This window comes from Hetaerina americana, unplaced genomic scaffold (genome assembly GCF_022747635.1).
Source record: "Hetaerina americana unplaced genomic scaffold, ioHetAmer1.1.p SCAF_3, whole genome shotgun sequence".
NCBI lineage: Eukaryota > Metazoa > Arthropoda > Insecta > Odonata > Calopterygidae > Hetaerina > Hetaerina americana.
The window spans coordinates 33,797,855-33,817,055 of record NW_027286874.1 but is presented as its reverse complement, the minus strand read 5'-3'; the positions used below and the strand labels follow the sequence as shown (position 1 = coordinate 33,817,055).

At 32.6% G+C, this 19,201-nt stretch overlaps 1 protein-coding gene across 1 annotated transcript in view; it reads left to right on the top strand.

The window, feature by feature from the left end:
• The window catches only part of Dscam2 (Down syndrome cell adhesion molecule 2), a 429,928-nt gene that overhangs the window by 390,584 nt on the left and 20,143 nt on the right, over positions 1–19,201 (top strand). Inside the window, exons 14-26 of the mRNA XM_071587152.1 lie at positions 2,498–2,617; positions 5,407–5,646; positions 6,220–6,367; positions 9,345–9,505; positions 9,832–10,008; positions 10,432–10,825; positions 11,138–11,454; positions 12,171–12,317; positions 12,726–12,884; positions 13,915–14,032; positions 16,263–16,489; positions 17,674–18,030; positions 18,899–19,080. Of these exons, the coding sequence (XP_071443253.1) occupies positions 2,498–2,617; positions 5,407–5,646; positions 6,220–6,367; positions 9,345–9,505; positions 9,832–10,008; positions 10,432–10,825; positions 11,138–11,454; positions 12,171–12,317; positions 12,726–12,884; positions 13,915–14,032; positions 16,263–16,489; positions 17,674–18,030; positions 18,899–19,080 (2,747 nt within the window). The remainder of the gene's footprint in view (positions 1–2,497; positions 2,618–5,406; positions 5,647–6,219; positions 6,368–9,344; positions 9,506–9,831; positions 10,009–10,431; positions 10,826–11,137; positions 11,455–12,170; positions 12,318–12,725; positions 12,885–13,914; positions 14,033–16,262; positions 16,490–17,673; positions 18,031–18,898; positions 19,081–19,201) is intronic.

Below are 19,201 nucleotides of genomic sequence, written 5' to 3'. Positions count from 1 at the left end.
CCTGAATCATTTCTTGGTAGATGTTGAAATCTGGGAGATAGGTAGCTCTTGGGTCCTAGGTCAGACAAGATTTTATGACTGCAATATTTCTAAAACTGATTGCCATCGGAGAGAGTGGTCTTGACTTTCCTTTCTACTCTTTTGAAATCACAGGATGGAAAAATGTGACCTTAAATGCTTCACCAGAACTATTTTTGCATTTTTGATCGATTGGAAGAACGAAAATAATAACATTCCTACAATGCCTGAGGATCTACCCTAACATAAGTTGATAATGAAAAAGGAGGGGCAAAACTTCCCAAATAATCTGTTACATACTGTGCAAAGAGTAAAAACTACTATCTTAACTTCATATAATGAAATTTAAATAATGCAAAATGTTTCCCTTGGCATTCAGTTCTAATATTTTTTAAATGAATTTATTAAGTACACACCTTATTCTGAGCATAATTTCTCATCACATTCAAAGTTTTAGTAGAAAAAAATTTGCGAGAATAATTCTTATAAAACCCAATAAATTGATGTGGTATTTAATTTTATTGAAATAAATTTGCATTGAAATTGATAAAAAATAATTAACAGTGGGAATTGGAGTAAATAATAACAACTTGCTCACATACATACATTTCGTAGAGTAAAATTCTGTACAGGAAGAAATTTTCCTGAGCCTTTATTTAACACAGAATTGGGGAAGTCAAGTGGTTGTCCTAAAAAATCTAAACATGCGTTAGAGGAATTGTATCATAGCTTCATTGAAATAGAAGTGATTTAAAAGCATTACTTAAAAATTTTAGTCTCAAAGGTTAGAATGAAAATTAGCTTCCAATCAAAGATTTTTTCAATAACTTTGATTGCCTTTATTTGTGTTCATCTATTATTTCCAGGCTAAATAAAATACATAAGAGACCAGACAAGACTCACTAAGACAAGAATATAATTACCAAATACTCAGAATAATTAATGAAAAAAAAATCTCAGAAAAAATTGGTGCCACAAGGGCTACCATTTTTTATTTCCATAATGACAACTGGCTTCTAATTTTTCAATTTCTTTACGGACCTTTAATATGATTTGCCTTTACTTGCTACAAAAATTATGATAATCTGAGAAAAAATAAATAAAAAATTTGATAAATGTAGTTTATCATTAAAAAATTATTTTTATTTATTTATGCATATTAATTTGTTTATTTATATTTTAATTATTTATATTTCTATAGATGATATGTGAAAACTCATTTTATTTCTTTAGCAATTATCAAATGCTAATACTTATCATCATACTAGTTAGCGAAATGAAATGAAAACAGAAACAGAATCACATCTCTTAATTAACATTGAAATGGTTCTACAGAATATTTAGCTTATGCTTTTAAGTATGGAATACTTTTTTAGTGATGGCTCCTGGTATATATTGTATTAAGATAAACTCAGAAGCATTATAAAACTTATTACATTATTTTCATTTCAGTTTTAACATTACAAAATATTTTACAACATCCTGAGAATCTAAAGAAAGGAAGATTATTGCAAATATTTACATATATATGGGTTTGGTTTTATTAAGACTATAATCAAATCATTTACTGTCAAATCATTACATTTACTCTTTTTACAACTCGTTTATCGGAGTGTTCCTATTATGAATGTCGCATCAAATGTTGCATGTCAATTATTATGCCTTCTTTAAATGTTGTAAACCTTTTTGACTATTTGTCTTACACATTATTGCATACAATGGTTTCACAATGATTCTCTCTGAATATATTGAATAAAATTAGTATGCCTTAGTATGCTTTTTATTTATGTTTTCAATCTTGGGTTGTTAGATCTCCAATCAATTTTTGGTTGCACTGCCAAAATCGGTGGAAAAACTATGGACTAACATGGCACCGTATGGTCAACTCTCTCTTTTAAGGTTTGTTATAAAAGGTAACTTGTGCACTCTTTTATTTTTTTTCCTGTTTTAATACCAATTTTGAGCATGTTGGCATGGTAGAATTGGGCATGTTGTTTTCCACTTTTGAAGCTTAAAAAACTTCATTTTTATCGCATGTTTAACTCAACCACCTTAGTAGTATCCTATTTTTACCTACTATTTTCATTATTATGCATATTTTGTCTTAAGAATTTAAGGTTTTAAATACATTTTTGACTTAAAAATCTCTTTTACAATTATATTTGTATTTTTATACCTTGAATTTTTCATTAATATTAATTTGAACATAATAACTTTCCATAAATTCCTTTAAATAATATTTGTTGTCATTTATTTGATGTTTTTTACATACTCAATCATTTATTTGAACTCTCTGTTTGAAAATCTTTGATTGCATTGATGTAAATTTTTTATCTTGAGTGTGTTATTGCATTCTATTCCATCCAAATTGAATGATTTAAGGAATTTAAATCTGCATCCTATTGATTTTATTTATATTTTATTCCAGGGGCAACTTTTTGCATCAAATTTTTACTCTGTATCTCTTTGTCTTGAACAGTTCCTCCGAGATGGCTAGTTGAACCAGAGGATACAAATGTTGCACGAAATAAAGATGCCACTCTTCAATGCCAAGCAGATGGAGTTCCTAAGCCAACTGTTGTATGGAAAAAGGCAACAGGTATCTTCTCCATCCTTTAGTACATCATTGAATAGTAAAACCTCTAATTTCTTTTCAATTTTTCGAGTGTATAGAAAGTGAATTATAGAATTTCAGTAAAAGTAAAAACTGTCTATTTTACTTCTTCAAACATATGTTGTCAAAAGAACGTTTATTCTTGACTTAAATAGTTCCAATTGGTCAGAGTTTACATTTTGTGCACAACTTTAATTATAAATTAAGAAGTTCAAAGTACATATATCTGGGCATATTCTGGCAAAGTTGGAGAAAATTGGAGAATAGATGCTTTCAAATAGACCATGAGGTTGACTATTACACAAAATATCTCCAAGAATGGATGGCTATTACCAACCAAGTTTAAAGTATCGAGTCATCTGCTGATAATTGTGAGACAAAATTTCTCATTTATTTAATTGATTATGACCCAAACTTTTGGCGGAAATTAGTAAGTCTTCAGGTAAATTAACAACACTAATTAATAGCACTGGCAGTGGAACATTCTGGACCAGATAAAATTAAATTGAATCATAGCTCAAGTGTTTGGAGCATTGGAGTCTGGCAGTGGAAAGATCCGGTGCTTAAGTTCCGGTCAAAGAAATATTTTTGCACTTGTGATCTGCTTGATTCCTCCTTACCCACATCTCCCGTGTTTGTCCCCCATATGCATTCCTATCCTTTTTCCTTATTTCCATTTCCATTTATATATATATATATATATATATATATATATGTATATATATGTATATGTATATATATGTATATGTATATATATGTATATGTATATATATATATATATGTATATGTATATATATATATATATATATATATATATATATATATGTATATATGTATATGTATATATATATGTATATGTATATATATATATATATATATATATATATATATATATATATACCTATATGTATATACGAGTATATGTATATGTATATATATGTATATATATATATATTTATATGTATATATATATATATATAATAAATTGGACAGCAACAAACAATATAGAAACACATAAAAAGATCACTCACGTAATTTCTTTACTTCTATATCTTCCAATAAAGACGGAGCAGAATTCTGTTGAAATGATCAAGAAATAACGTGCGAGTGATCTTTTTATGTGTTTCAATAATGTTTGTTGCTGTCCAATTTATTATTCAACACTTCCCTGTTACGTCGACGAAATCATCATATATATATATATATATATATATATATATATATATATATATATATATATATATATATATATATATATATATATATACACATATATATATACATATATACATATATATATATATATATATATATATATATACATATATATAAGGCTTAGTACTGGGTGAACTCTGCCATCACCTACCAAACCGACCCTCGGGTTGATTACTGTGTTTATTGTTTAAAATATATATATATGTGTGTATATATATATATATATATATATATATATATATATATATATATATATATATATATATATATATATATATATATATAAGGGTAATCAGTAGATAACATTTTTTAAATCTAACATAACAGTTGAGCAAAAAAGTTAGTTTGCTATACTTTTAAAATAGCCATAGTGTATCATTATTGAATGTTCATGATTCAACTTGTCTCAACTGCACCCAAAATTGAGTTCCAATTCCATTATTGAGTTTTAATTATGTTTTCTTTTTGATCGTAATTGTGCCAGTAGAAATCTTGAAGTCAAATTATTATCCATGACAAGTGGATACATTAAATAGCTAGGCACAGCTGGAGCTCTCTGGCTAATCAATTTTAAAATTATAGATTTACCTTAGAATAAGTACCCTATATCCTACCTACTCCATTAAAATATCCCTTATGAAGGGAAATTAGTTTAATTTGGTTTATAAATTTAGAGGAAAACAGGTTGGTTTGCAGTTCCAAATCTTATATAGAATTGAAGGTTTAGATAACAGTTAAATAGAAAATACTTTACATGTTACACAATATTTCATAACTGTGTCTAGTATTTTTTTATATTTTTACTGAACGAAACTTGGTACCACTTATATAATTCCAAAAAATAGGCTTTTTTGAAATCGATTTCTTCGTGCTTTTCAAATTGTGCATACATCTAAAAAAATAGTAATGATTCATGTACAAGGTTTGTATAGAGATTATCGGAAACAATTTTTTCTCTATGTGCATGTGAAGTGCTGAATTCAGACTATGGGTCAATTGTGTGCATGAACACAGATTGAATTGGCATTGAAAAGATGACAGTGCCCACCACTACCACTGAAAATTTTGGCGATGCAAAAGATCTCCGCTAACTTGTCCTGAAGGTCTTGACAGATGACCTCTTGTGCCTATCTTGAGAAGCCTTTTGCAAGGGCACCATAATGATTCCCTGAAGCTCTTACAGTCCCAACTTGGTGCCAGCAAACTATTTCCTATCCCCAAAAGTGAAATCCTCCCTCAAAGGATACCACCATGGGACCTTAAGTAGCTTCAAAGAAGCTTGCATGTGTACCCTGAAAGAACTTCCAAAATCTGCCAACCAGGGAGCCTTCAGGTCATGGAAAAGCCACTGGCAAAGGTGTGTCGATGCTCAAGGGATGTACTATGAAGAATTTTAAAGCATTGTAGCAATATCTGAAATAAATGTACTCTTCCAAAACTTTTCCCGATACTTTTTATACAAACCATGTATACAGTTGGATTATCTGGCAAGTTTAAGATTAAAATATGTACTATTTATCATTGTTTTTGTCTTAAAATAAATTATTTTGATTATACAGGGGGTAAATCAGGAGATTATCAAGAGATAAGAAGTTATTTACCAGCTTCCTCATCATCATCTTCACTGTCATACCCATACAACCCATCGTTGATGCCCACCGCACCCAGTTTGAGGATCTTGGCCAATGGTTCTCTATTGGTGCAACATGCAAGAGAAGAGCAGGAAGGCTACTACTTGTGCCAGGCCAATAATGGGGTGGGGACTGGGGTTGGGAAAGTGGTTCATCTTAAAGTTAACTGTAAGTTAAATGTTCAATTAACTGGTTTTGTGTTACAAATTTGTAAAAGAGAGGTGAAGATCGGTAGGTATTTATCTCAAATCTGAAAATGGAATTAATGAGTATATATGACACATCATCATTATGATATACATAAATATAAATAAATAAATAAATACATATAAATAAATAAATTTATATATATATATATGTATATATGTGGGTCGCGGTAGTCCAGTGGGTAGAGTGTTGGACTGCTGACCGGAGCGGCCCAGGTTCGATTCCCGGCTAAGGCACCCTGGGCACCTGCAGCTCCACCCAAGCTAAGTGATTTTTTGGGTACCAGATCTTCCTGGGAAACCATAACTGGCACAGGGAAAGGAACTGGCCCACCAACCCTGATGTGTGAATTTCACACGCCGTCAGGCTTAGAACTGGGTGAACTCTACCATCACCTACTAAACCGACCTTCGGGTTGATTACTGTGTTTATGGTTTATATATATATATATATATATATAGAGTCAATTTAAGCATATTTTAATTTTATTACTTCATTTAAAAATATTTTTTTATTTAATATTCTAATCCACAGCTGCACCTTACTTCCCATCCCAAACTCAACCAATTACTGTGAGAAAGGGAGATGTTGCTACATTACATTGTGAAGTGGGGGGTGATCAACCAATCAGCATATTATGGCTTAAAGGACCCGATGTTCTAAATCCATCCACCAATTACAGGTGAGCAGCATTAAATTATGTAAAATTGATTCCATTTCAAATAACTCTCATCTGTTTTGGCTCAATTAGCCATGTTGCTCTGTGATGCTATATTATGATAATTGTTGCAGTTAAATCAGGAACACTTGAGTTTAACACAGGTGTTAAGACAATGGAATGGGAGGGATGTATCTTTGAAGGAGTGAAAAGTTGAATGGGGAAAGAATACCTAATGATCATAGATCTCAAAAGAAATAAATAATTTGAACAGGAAAGAATGGAAAAAGATTTCTTATTGTCTGTATCCTAGCATGCTATCTAGCTTCCCATTATGCATACTTTTATAACTTCAAGATAGGTGCAGTACCATCATAGGCACTAGAAAAAATCAACCTTAAACTGGTAGAGAGACTTGAGATTCTATGTAGTGCACATTATGCCTTTTCATTGAGGCATCAAATCTCCTTTAAAATGGTTAAATGATAGGGGATGTTGATGCTGAGCTGGTGGACCAAGGTGGAGGAAAGAACAGGGATTAGAAAGGCAATTCAAGTCAAAAAGGGCTTTGGATATGTCTCAACAACCATATTTAAGATTTTAGGATTTACATTTGGAGTCCCCCAAAGAATTAGAATTGTTTTGGTTTAAACCAGAGAGGGACTTGCTTGCATATATGGTGAAGCAGCATCTAAAGAGTGTTCAAGACAACGTTAAGTAAAACTTGTTTGTATTATCTGGACTTTTGAGAACACTAAATGTGTTTGAATGTATTCTTCAATTTAGGAAGGGAAAATGGTTAATATATGAGTATTCCTATACTTTTCCAAAAGCATAACCAATTAAGTTTCTTCATTTATATTTTTCCTTTTCCATCTCCATGGTTGGTGAGGAGCTGAACTTGGACATTCATGCTTTCTATTCTTCATAAATAACCAGGCTTATATCATCAACTTTGGATTATATTTTAATTAACAACAGGGTTGATATGTGGGGGAAGTTTGATCACGGAATATGGTTAGTACAAGGTGCATTCCGAAAGTAATGCAATTATTTTTTTTAGGTCATTAATGGAACAGTTTTCATAAACGCATAAAATTCTTTCAATAACTGTCCTTGGGCCTCTACACATTTTTTCCACCAACTTTGCCATGACTGATATGTGCCATGGAAGGTATCTTTGGGGATTGCTCGCAAGGTTTTTGTCACAGCTAATTGGATCTCTTCTATGGATGAAAAACAGGTTCCTAGTAGGGCTACCTTAATACAAGGGAGCAAAAAGAAGTCTTGGGGGACTGGTCGTTGGGCTACTCAGAGCTTTGCCATTTTGTTTCTAGGTTGCATTAAAAAACCCAGGTTTCATCACCAGTGATGACGTTGTCCAAATAATCAGGCTCATTTTCCATGCATTGCAAAAGTTCACTTGAAATTTCTGCTCGGTTGGTCTTTTGGTCATCTGACAACACTTAGGGCATCAGCTTGGCGCACACTTTCCTCATTGCTAAATCTTCAGTAACTATGTGAAACACAACAGTAGAGAACAAGTTCAGTTCATTGGCAATCATCTTGATGCTCAATCGACGATCAGAGTCCAACAATTGTCAAACATGAGCCACATTGTGGTCGGTTTTGCTCGTTGACAGCTGCCCAGAGCGTTGTTCGTTGTGAACCTCTTCACGGCCCTCCTTAAAGGCTTTTAACCACCTTTAAACTTGTGAGTAGGATAGAGCAGAGTTCTTGTTAACCTCACAAACCATTTTTTTAGTCTCCCCAAAAGAGTTTTTCAATTTAGTGCAAAACTAAATCGTGTAACGTAGCTCGATCGTCGATTCCATTTTTTACGTGACACGGTTGGCGCAAACAGGTTTAAAATAACTGACATCCTGCCGCTTCCACGGCTTGGAGAGCACTAAGACTGATTTCACGGGAATGATTGGTATCCCCCCACCTACTTTAAGTGGTTTTATCCCACTCTGACCGACAGGAGTGGCTTGGTAAATTCAATTGCATTACTTTAGGAACTCACCCTGTATTTTGATAGACAATTCCGATGGACATGCAGCATGTTTTCTTTTGCTGGAGAAGAAGGTAACTGGATGAGATAATTGGGTAGAATATATAATGGAGGTCCCTCGCTTATTAGGTGTCAGGTAAATATGTAAGAAGGAAAAGAGCATGGGAAGAAGGATATAAGGTGGGCCAGCAGTTGCTTAGCAGTTGGACCAGAGACTGAAACCCAAATTACCATCACTTTCTTCTCCTCCCTGTAACCCACGCTTCTTCAAAGGAAGGAGAACTCTCCTTTTCCCTCATATTTTTTTAACAACTATCATTATTTTACCTCTCAACAGAACTCAAAGTATCACTATCTCACCATATTTCTTTTCCCTTTACTCATCTGTAACCTCTATCTTAAGTTTATTAATTACTTCTCTGGCCATTTACTCATGCACCCTTCCCCAAGTAAAAACATATTTTGAGGAAAAACACAGCAAATATTAACTACAGTAAATCAACTACTTGAGACTACTTCAGGATGTGATCATCTGATTTTCATCATTTTCATGCAATATTGAGTTTATGTGACTGTGAATATATTAATTTCATGTGTATTATTAAACAGAAAAGTGCAATATTTAACTTGATTTGTATGAGCATGTAGAAAACTGAAATGAGTAAATTTGATCAATGTGGAAATATGTGTTTAAAAAAAGATTGTGTAAAATTTTAATGCAATACGGCATTTTCACTGCATAAATAGTCAGGAAAAGATTGAGCAGGATGTGATATACATCCCTGAGTTTTTAAGGGAAGATATTTTTCTTAATTTACATTCATTACATCCCTTTAGTTTCAAAATTTTCATAGGCATACACATGAGTAAAAATATCTACATGTAATGAAGTAAGAAGAGTTTACTTTGTGTTAACCAGCATCAAGAGGACTCAGAAATTAGTATTTTGAACATTTTACTTCATTAAATTATTAATTCTACTCATAGGCATTCAGTCAAGCAAGAGACTGGCCCAGGGGCATCTGGTTCAACAACTTCATCCTCCCTGCAAATTGGAGGAATAGAAGGAAGTGATGGTGGTCGGTACACTTGCCAAGCTAGCAATGTCTTTGGGAGAGATCAACAAGTGATACAATTAATTGTTCAAGGTAAAATATTCACTTTTACATTATTATCATTTTGCATTGACTGTATACTTGCATGGAGTCCTTCAGACATGCAATTTATATTGAATATATGACATTAAATTCGAGATTTGAGATTAATGCTTGGAAAAGTGCTTCAAACTTGCAATACAAGTACCTGATTTTATGAATTTCAAAATCTTTTGTGTGAACTTCAAGGAAAAAAAGATTAACTATTTTCATATTTCATAACTAAAATTAAAATTTTTCTATTAGGCTGTGATATTTCCAAGTGTTAAAATTAGTAATAAAAATGATATAATATCCATTCAATTGATTTATAACCATAGAGCCTCCTCCAAGTCCTAGTAGACCAGAAGCAGCCTCGGTCGGAAGCCGATACGTTGATCTGAAGTGGAAACAAGGAGAGCCTTCAATGACACCTGCGAGTAGTAGAGATCAGGGAATAGCTTCTATTGAGGGAACTGAGGTCCAGAAGTTTATCCTCCAATACAAAGAAATTTCAGGTAAATGTGAGAGTTTACTCCTTTATAAGAAATATGCCAATATTCAAAGTATATTAATTAGTTTTTATTTTCATTTGATTTGCACTTGTGGACTGAAAAGGCAGAATTTAATAAAAATTTAGCCATTTAAGTCAGAATGTTCATGTTAATACAATTCCTGCTTGCAAATAATAAATGTAGATACCTACTTGGAAAAATAGAAACTGCTACATATTAAAACAAATGTTTTAATAATTAAGCCCTCTTTTATATTTATTTAATCTCTCTTATTTATTAAAATAGCATTTTTTATTCTAAAACTAAAAATGAATAACAGTCCTCTAAAATTAACTTAAAGAAATTTGTAAAATTTCAATTTTTTAGAAACATTTCGTCAATCTAATTATGTGACCTAACAAATGATGCATCTTAATAATCTTTTAGAGCCATGGTCATCTGCTGTGGAGATAGAAATACCAGTGAGTGGTGATGTAAATGATAGACAGCCAAACCGTCATGGTTGGCAGCCACCACAATCTCCATGGAGCCCTGTGTCCACCAGTGGTGCAGTTGGCCAGTGGTACCACAAGCGCATTGATTCACTCCGCCCTGCTACTCGGTACTCATTCAGAGTGGCATCAGAAGGTGCAGGTGGTAGAGGAACATATGGTGATGTATTGGAAGTTCGCACAGAACCACAGAGGCCCTCAGCACCACCACGAAATTCCATTTTACATCCTCTCAGCTCCACTAGTCTGCGTCTATCATGGAATGCACCACCTATCGATGCATGGCATGGAGATGTTCATGCATATGCTGTTGGAATCCGTGATGCCAAGTGAGAAATATGCACTTTATTACTCTATTTAACATTTATTAGGAAATTGGGCATATTTTCAAACAATTAAGCAACAAAATGCTGCTCATTGAATGTCTTGGAAGAAGATATTTATGACTTAACTCCTCAACAAGTTGTTCATTTCCTTAGTCAAAATAAGTCTGATGGCAATTTCATAAATGCATTAATTTTTCATTGATTTTGATGGTTAAATATATTTTGGGACTTGTTTGTTTCTGATCAACATTTCTTAAACCACTGGAAATAATAATTAACTGAATAAAAAATAACAAAATAATGTCATTTTTTTAGTTCTGGATCTACACATTTCAACTTTAGTACCTATCCAGTGGAAGAGGTTGAAGATGATGTTGACCTTGACGATATTGAAGGAGAAAGAAAGGTAGATGTGGGAAGAGGATTGAATTTGAGACCAGAAGATTCTTGGGGAACTGACATTCGACAAACACATTTTGATCAACATTTAGGAAGTGGGTCAAGTTATCACTTCTCAATTGTTCTCACTGGCTTAAGACCCTTTTCTCGCTATGCTGCTGTGGTGCAGGCTGTCAATCAAGTGGGTGCAGGCCCACTCTCAGAACCAGCAGAAGCACAAACTATTGAGGATGGTAAATAATAAAATAGTTTTGATATTATACTATTAGCTGAAAAAGTATGTTCTATTATATTTAGAAACACTGTTTCATCTTTTACAAATGCTATTTCAGATTGCATGACAAAGCCTGATTATATCCATGCAAATACTTTCAAAATGTTAATAGCATACCTATAAAAACAACCTAACCGACCAACATCAAAAGTTAGTCATAAGATCTTGAATAAAACTCAACACTCATGGTAAGACTAATGGCTCTTTAAGGGTGAAACAGTAGCTTAGTGAGTAAGATGTTAAGTTGCTGGACAAAAGGCTCTGGGTTCAAATCCTGGGTGATGACATTGGGAAACACCACCTGAAATAAAAGAATCACAATTTTTTGGCCACCAAAACTTATTAGGGCATTACAGGGGACACATTAAAAGAAGCTGACCTCCTGTCATTAATGTGAAAATACCACATTCATTTGCGATATTATGAGGATCTCATTTATTCCGCACCGTACTGGTTAATTACTGCAAAGGTAGTGTGGTTCCTCAGATATAGTGGTGCGCCATGTCCTCTTTGACAGGGATGTACATTTCAGGTCATATTGCATTGTTGAAAAATTAATTCTTGCCATTTTCAATATTATTTCCATTTTTCTGTGCAGTTTCCATGTGCCTATGCCTAGAATTTAATGAATTAAATTTAACTAGAGCATATCAAATGTACACATTTTATTGCCAGTTCCAAGCATGCCACCTCAGGATGTCAGATGTGCTGCTTTAACACCTCAGTCCCTTCAAGTAAGCTGGCAGCCACCACCATCATCCCATGCCCATGGCATAATTAGAGGATATAAGCTAACATATGAACCAGCGGATGATGTTATGGGTAAGTTTTCATGTCATGTCATGTGAATGGCTGTTTCCACATGCATGTTTCATCATACTCTTAACATACACCTTGAATTTAAATACCATAAGTTGGCACTCTACATTTAATGCATGATTGTGTATACCACCTTTAATGGATTTTGTTATTATCAGTATTATTGATCACAATTTGAAGGGCAAAGTTTCAAAAACTTCAACTTACCATTTTAAGTTAATGGAAAATTTTGAATTATTTTAGCCATGTGATACTTAAAGATATCTTTCAATTATCCATTTATTCCTCACTATCTATTTCATGCCTGCGACATTAAATTCATGCTTCATTAAATATGAATTTTTTTTATTGTTCTTGAGAAATAGAATAATAATGTTCATGCCTGGTTTTGTATTTCCACATGATTTTTAGTGTCTGATGAAATGTGGGAAACAAAGAAAACAACTGCCCTGACAACAGTTCTTAGTGGTTTGAGACGATTTGCCAACTACAGCCTTAGGGTAGCAGCTTTCACAGGGGTTGGTGATGGAGTGGCAGCCCTTCCTATTCACTGTAGAACTGATGAAGATGGTAAGTTTACTTTATTAAAATGACATAGTGGTTTTAATGACATTTATTAAACTCATTTTCTAACTTTTCCTGCACCTAGTTTCCAACTGCTAACACCCCTACTTTGAACCATTTTCCTCCCTATATGAATTTTTCTTATTTACTCCCCATGATCAGAATGATGCACTCTTGTGGAATTGTGGAAGAATCAGATGAAAAAATCATTATCACCAAATTGATAAGAACATATGTATTTTGCAGCTTATGTAACATTTTTTCTTTTAAAGTAAAAAAACAATCTCAAGGCCTCTAGGTGATGGGAGCTATAATATTGGATATGGGGTGAGATTTAGCTCTCTCAGCTTTCTCAAACAACAATCTCAAGAAATTTTGTTTTTGAGAACTGGTTTATGATGACAAGTATGAATATTTATTTAATTTATTAATTCAACTACTTTGTTTGAGTGAGATTGATACTTAATACTCCCTTCTTCCACCTGACTATTGTACATTTAATTCAGTTGAAATGAGATAAATTATGATTTGAGTAAATATTATTGGTTATAATGTACTCATAAATGCTTTATGGATTACTGACTTTTGAATTAGTTGGCATAAATCAAAGCTTTAGGGCATCATAAAAGCCATTAGTCCTCTTAGTGTGGCTCACTCTCTGGAAAACTGCTCCTCACATGTTTTGAAAAGGGAGGATATTGTTTCTCTGTTGCCTTTATTATTACCGAACTAATAAAATAATCTTGAAAATAAGGATATCGATTTGATAATAATATAGATTCACTGTTTATTTCATGGTAATTTTTTATTAATTTATTTTGAAAAATATAATTTTAATAAAATTCCATAGTATAATAGTGCACCACACAAAAGTTGAAAAGATACGTTCTCAGCAGATTGCCATGCGAATGTACTAGGTACGTTCACAGCAGTGAAAGCGTTAAATATGGTATTCAACAAAGAAGAAAAGCTACATTTTAAATTTCACTTGTGCTATTAGTTTTTAATAATTTCAAACACTTATCTCTTATTTTAGTGCCTGGTCCACCTGCTGATATAAAAGTCATTGTTAGCTCACCTCAGTCTCTGCTTGTGTCATGGCTCCCTCCAAGAGAACCAAATGGAGTCATAACAAAATACAATCTCTATAATCGGTAAGAGTTAAAGTAGGCTTAAAAATAATTTGTTTTTTGCCATTTTGAAAATAAAATAAAAAAATGCATGCTGGAATGAAATATCATTACCCGACAAACTTTATTTTGTGCATGAGCAGATTTTCATACTTGATTTTTTAGGTAACTCCCTTTCCCTTGGCCCATTATTCTTTTAACTTTTAAATGTCAGCCACTTGCAATTTTATTCCATTCCATACCTCTCATTTGATTTTAGCCTTCCATCCATCTGATATTCCACTGGTAATCTTCTCTTCCTTTTAGGTAGGTATTCTTACCAATTTCTGTGCAATGTAAATGAGTTACCCGCCTACATGTAGATTTTATGGAGGCCTTAAAAACGATGATAATACTTTAAATCCAGTGTGTCATTGTAAATCAATGTGAAATACAGTTTAAATAATTTTTTTGAATGCCGTAATTCCAATTCCAAGTTAAAATATCTGTTATTAATTCTGTGCATTTTTTAATTTTACTTTTAACACTAGAATGGCCAGTGATGGTCAATTACCTGCTTTTAATTTTCAGATTTGCATAAATTTGTGACTTTTGTTTATGTTAATGAGTCTTTTTAATTTTTACTCATTTTATATGGAGGCCTTTTTGATCCTAAAGCAGGGCTTTTTTTCTCATGCATGAATATTTGAAGATAATAACAGTTATTGGGGCTGGAGATCTTAGATATCAGAGACTCTGATAACCACTACTGATTCTAAATAGTTGTTTTGAAATTGTTGGTGATATAGGTATAATTTATTTAATAAATACTTGATCTAATATTGCACACCATGCTCTGATATTATTTTACTTTTACTTGAGGAAATACACAAATTCATATAAAATTTGCCCAATCTAATTAGCGGAGCATTTGCAGCAGTAGCACCACAAGCCATCTCTTGCCCATGAACTAGGGAATGACAAAAATCCTAGAAGCATTTATTTGTTCCTTTTTGTTTCATTCAAACCTTATTTGATCACTTAAAAAAAATATTAATGATTAGTGTTCTGGATTTATTTTTTGGTGCCTTAAATAAAAATTTAATTTTTGTAATTTGCTTGAGTACATCCGTTTACAACTTAGCTCAAAATAATTAGAAATATCCAAAACTATATACTTTGTCCAAAGCATTGTAATGAAAATATTAAATTTAAAAACATAAAATAGTGATGGGGCATCATTAAGTATTGTTGATGGTTAGCTTAGCCCAGGCATTCTAAATTAATATATTAAATCTCACACCAGAAAACTATGTAACACTTGTTTTGAAATTCATAAAATATATAAGTGTGCATTTTGGTTTAAATATATTTATTTCAAAAAGCAAATTATGGTTGGACAATCTTTTTAAATAATTAACAATAATCCATTAAATTTTTATTCTTGCGTGTTGTTTGTTTACTACTTCCAAGGTAAAACAATCAATTTATTTATCTACTTTACCACATATTATATCATTGAGACATAACATTATTGCTTCTTTTCTATCTACTCATTTGCCTGCCATTAAGCTAGCAGTTAAGCCTTCGCATCATGGAAAAACAGATGTAAAATATGATATCTTCCAATAGCTGCTCATTACACATATGCTTATTTAGTTCACAGAAACTAATAATTTTGGGCACATAACTATCTAGATTATCTATTTAAATTTTACATATTTGCAGTAAAATACCATTAATTTTTACAACTGTTCAAACATTGTATATAAAATAAAATTTACAAAATAGTCATCCCTAATAAGTCACTATATTTAAGCAATGATTGATTCGCATAATGTATTGCCACTGATTGACAATGTTATCAATGCTAAAGAGATTAGTCAATACAAAGAGGTGTGCATAGAAATATGCATGTACTTGTAAATGTGGCAAATTTATTTTGTGATAACTATCCAAACTTCTTTTGTTTCTTACTTATGGTCAACTCTCAGCAAAATGATAATGGCAACATAGGTAAGCCCCTGTTTAAAAAACCAGTCAGGCACTTATTTTTATTCCTGCCAGGCTTAAATGTTACTTATATGATGTCTGAATAGTTTTGTTCATTGACATTTTATATGGAGCACTTTGATATCATGTGGATTCTTAAGAATGCCCCAAACACCATAATAAAGAAAATTTGATTTAATAAAAAAAATACGAAAGCTTTTTATATTGTATATAACTAAGATTTATCTCTAGTTATACTCACTTGATATGTCTTACTGATAAGGGTGGTGGATGGAAGTGGAGTCATTGGCAGAGGCATTGGTGATGGATCGATGGGAGCTGCCAGTTCAGGAAGTCAGCAAGGAAAACGTAGCCTCCCAGGGACTCATACATCATTTGAAGCAAAAGGGCTTGCACCAAGAGTGGAGCATTCCTTCTGGGTGACTGCAACTACTCGTGCTGGGGAAGGTAGATCCACTCGAGTGGCCTCCATGGTACCAACTGCAAGAGGTTAGTTTCCATACTCTGCTAGCAGATGCTCTTTCCATAATTTTCTTGGCTAAATGCTGATTTTAAAGTATTGAATTTGAGAGCTGAAAATACTTCCATTCAATGAATGCACAGTCAGTTTAGCTTCAGGTGGAAGTTTTAATTTCGTACAATGTAATAAGTAAAAATATTTTTCATGAGCTGACATTAAGTTTTTTGTAATGAAACATTTTGCATCAGAATTTCTGAGTTAGTAGACATACTATAGATAGATATTAATTTTATTGTTGAGGACCCATGAGACCAAATTTCTTTCATCTAATATTCATTTTATTTAAGGAAATATTAATGATATGAAAAAGCTCCTCCTCTTGACAAAAAAAAGAGATTTTTATTTTATTTACAGAAAATATTTTGGGCATACCATACAAATGTCATATTACTAGTTTGACTGTAAAATCATAGGTATGTAGATAGAAGCTGAAATTTAATCTTTTGGTGTGTATTCCAAAAAAGATAATTATAGACAAAATAATAATAGAAAAAGATAATTATAGAAAGCCATGCTGAACCGGGCAATGGCAAATAAATTGTATACATTATACATGTCATATGATTAATTATTTCTTAGATTTTTCAAATTGAAAAGGAAAGTAAAATAAGGAACATAAATACATCGAGGAAAAGCTAGGTTTATTTATATTTGGTACCCAAAGTAGAAAACGTAAATGCACAAATTAATGTATGTAGCTGAACTTTGACTCAACATCAAATACGAAGAAATAATGCCTTAGAATAGCTGTTAACTGTGTTTTCTAACTTTCAAAAGGGTCTCCTTTGAGAAAGATTTCACAGATGTTGTTGTTCAATGTATTTATTGATCTTTATTTTGAGTGGTAAACAGAAAGCAGATGAAAGAAAATGAATGGGATAATAAAATGACTGATTCTTCTTTAAGAAATTATTGGGCAAAATATCTTGAGTTAATTGCTTGTAATAGTATTGACTATTATTCAGAATGTCATTTCACATAATTAGTTTAGATAAGTTACTACGTAAGTTACTTGATACACATTATAGCTGTTGTGTGAGCATGGGCAATCTACTCTACTCTGTAATATTTTGAATAAATATGTAGAAAACATGCTCAGACTGGGAAAATATACTGTCTATGCTCCAAGGCTGGGTATCTTCCTACTTTTCAGTTCCTGCTCGGATATATTCCTTTGGTGGGCAGGTTGTCAAACCATGGCGCAATCAAGTGGTTTTGGAATGCCTGGCGGTGGGGACCCCACCAGCTTCCTCTGCTTCTGGCCAGCTTCCCAGAACTTGGTTTGTAAATTCAGTACCAATTCAGTCTTCAATGTCTTATCCAATATCACTGGGAGCAACTGATTTTACTGGAGATGCAGCTATTGTTGGCCATGGAAGAATTAGAGTAAAGGAAGGTAATGGAGCATTAACCATTCATGATCTACACCGCTCTGATGCTGGGAACTACACATGCCGAGTTGAAAATTCTGATGGAACAGATGCAATTTACTATTCCTTAGTAGTTCAAGGTAGGTCCATGGTAAAAATTTCAGTTTTTGACTCATTTAAAGGGTATTATAGGAATTGAGAGAAATTTCATAACATTAGAATACTCAAACTCAGCTAGCAATCTACAAACCCGTGCAATTGCCATTAACTTATTTGTTTTTTAATAAAATTTTAGCAACTTGAAACAGCTTACAAATAATTATACAAGAGATTATATTAACTGGGTACTTATATACATATGTAAATAACTGAGTTTGAATCAGTAACACAAGTAGATTATGAAAAATGTGCATAAAATATCATAGCAAGTAGGTTATTTAGTACCTGAAGGGCTGTTTTCAAAGTAAAGTTCACCTCTAACACCAATAAATATTCACAACACCCAGTTAAAGCAGAGCTTTAGTCATTTAACTCCCTCCAGTTTTATTGGTGGAATCACTATTAGCCAACATTAGCCCTGAAAAATTAACCTATAAAATGTTACCTTATTGGAGAAATGACTAAAAGCCACACAATCACAAGATACTTTTTCAAAAAGGACAGATTTATATCATTCTAAAAATAAAAAAATGCCAATTATCTACTTCTCAGTGTTCTGGCATTAAACAATTTCATGCTTGAAGTTGATTTACCACTATTTCAGCAAGAGACTCTGCTTAGACTGTTATCCAATTCCTTAATGCTTTAAATTATAATTCACAACTTATGTATAGCTTCATTACTAAGAAGCTGAATGCAATAAATATTTTACATGTTGACAGAACATTTATGGCTGTCTTTAAGCTTCTATTTTTCATTTTAAATGGTAAAACTCCATTCAGTCTATATGCATGATGAATGATATTATCAAAATGCAGAACTTTCTAAGCAATACTTATTTTTCAACAGTGCCCCCAGGAGCTCCCTCCGTGTATGTCACAAGTACCACAACATCTAGTGTAGTTGTTCATTGGAAAACTGGTGACACCGGAGCTGCTCCATTGACAGGATTTACTTTAAATTACAGAAGAAACCATGGAGAATGGGAAGAGTCTCAAATACCTCGCCACTCTACCTCATACCAACTTAAAGTAAGGCTTATTGTGATGTAATATAACTTTATTATCATTCAAAAAAGTTTAATTCAGTGAGCATATTTGTAAATGATAAAAACTCCCATGTGCTTTTCAATCCCTAGTAGAACATGCAAAA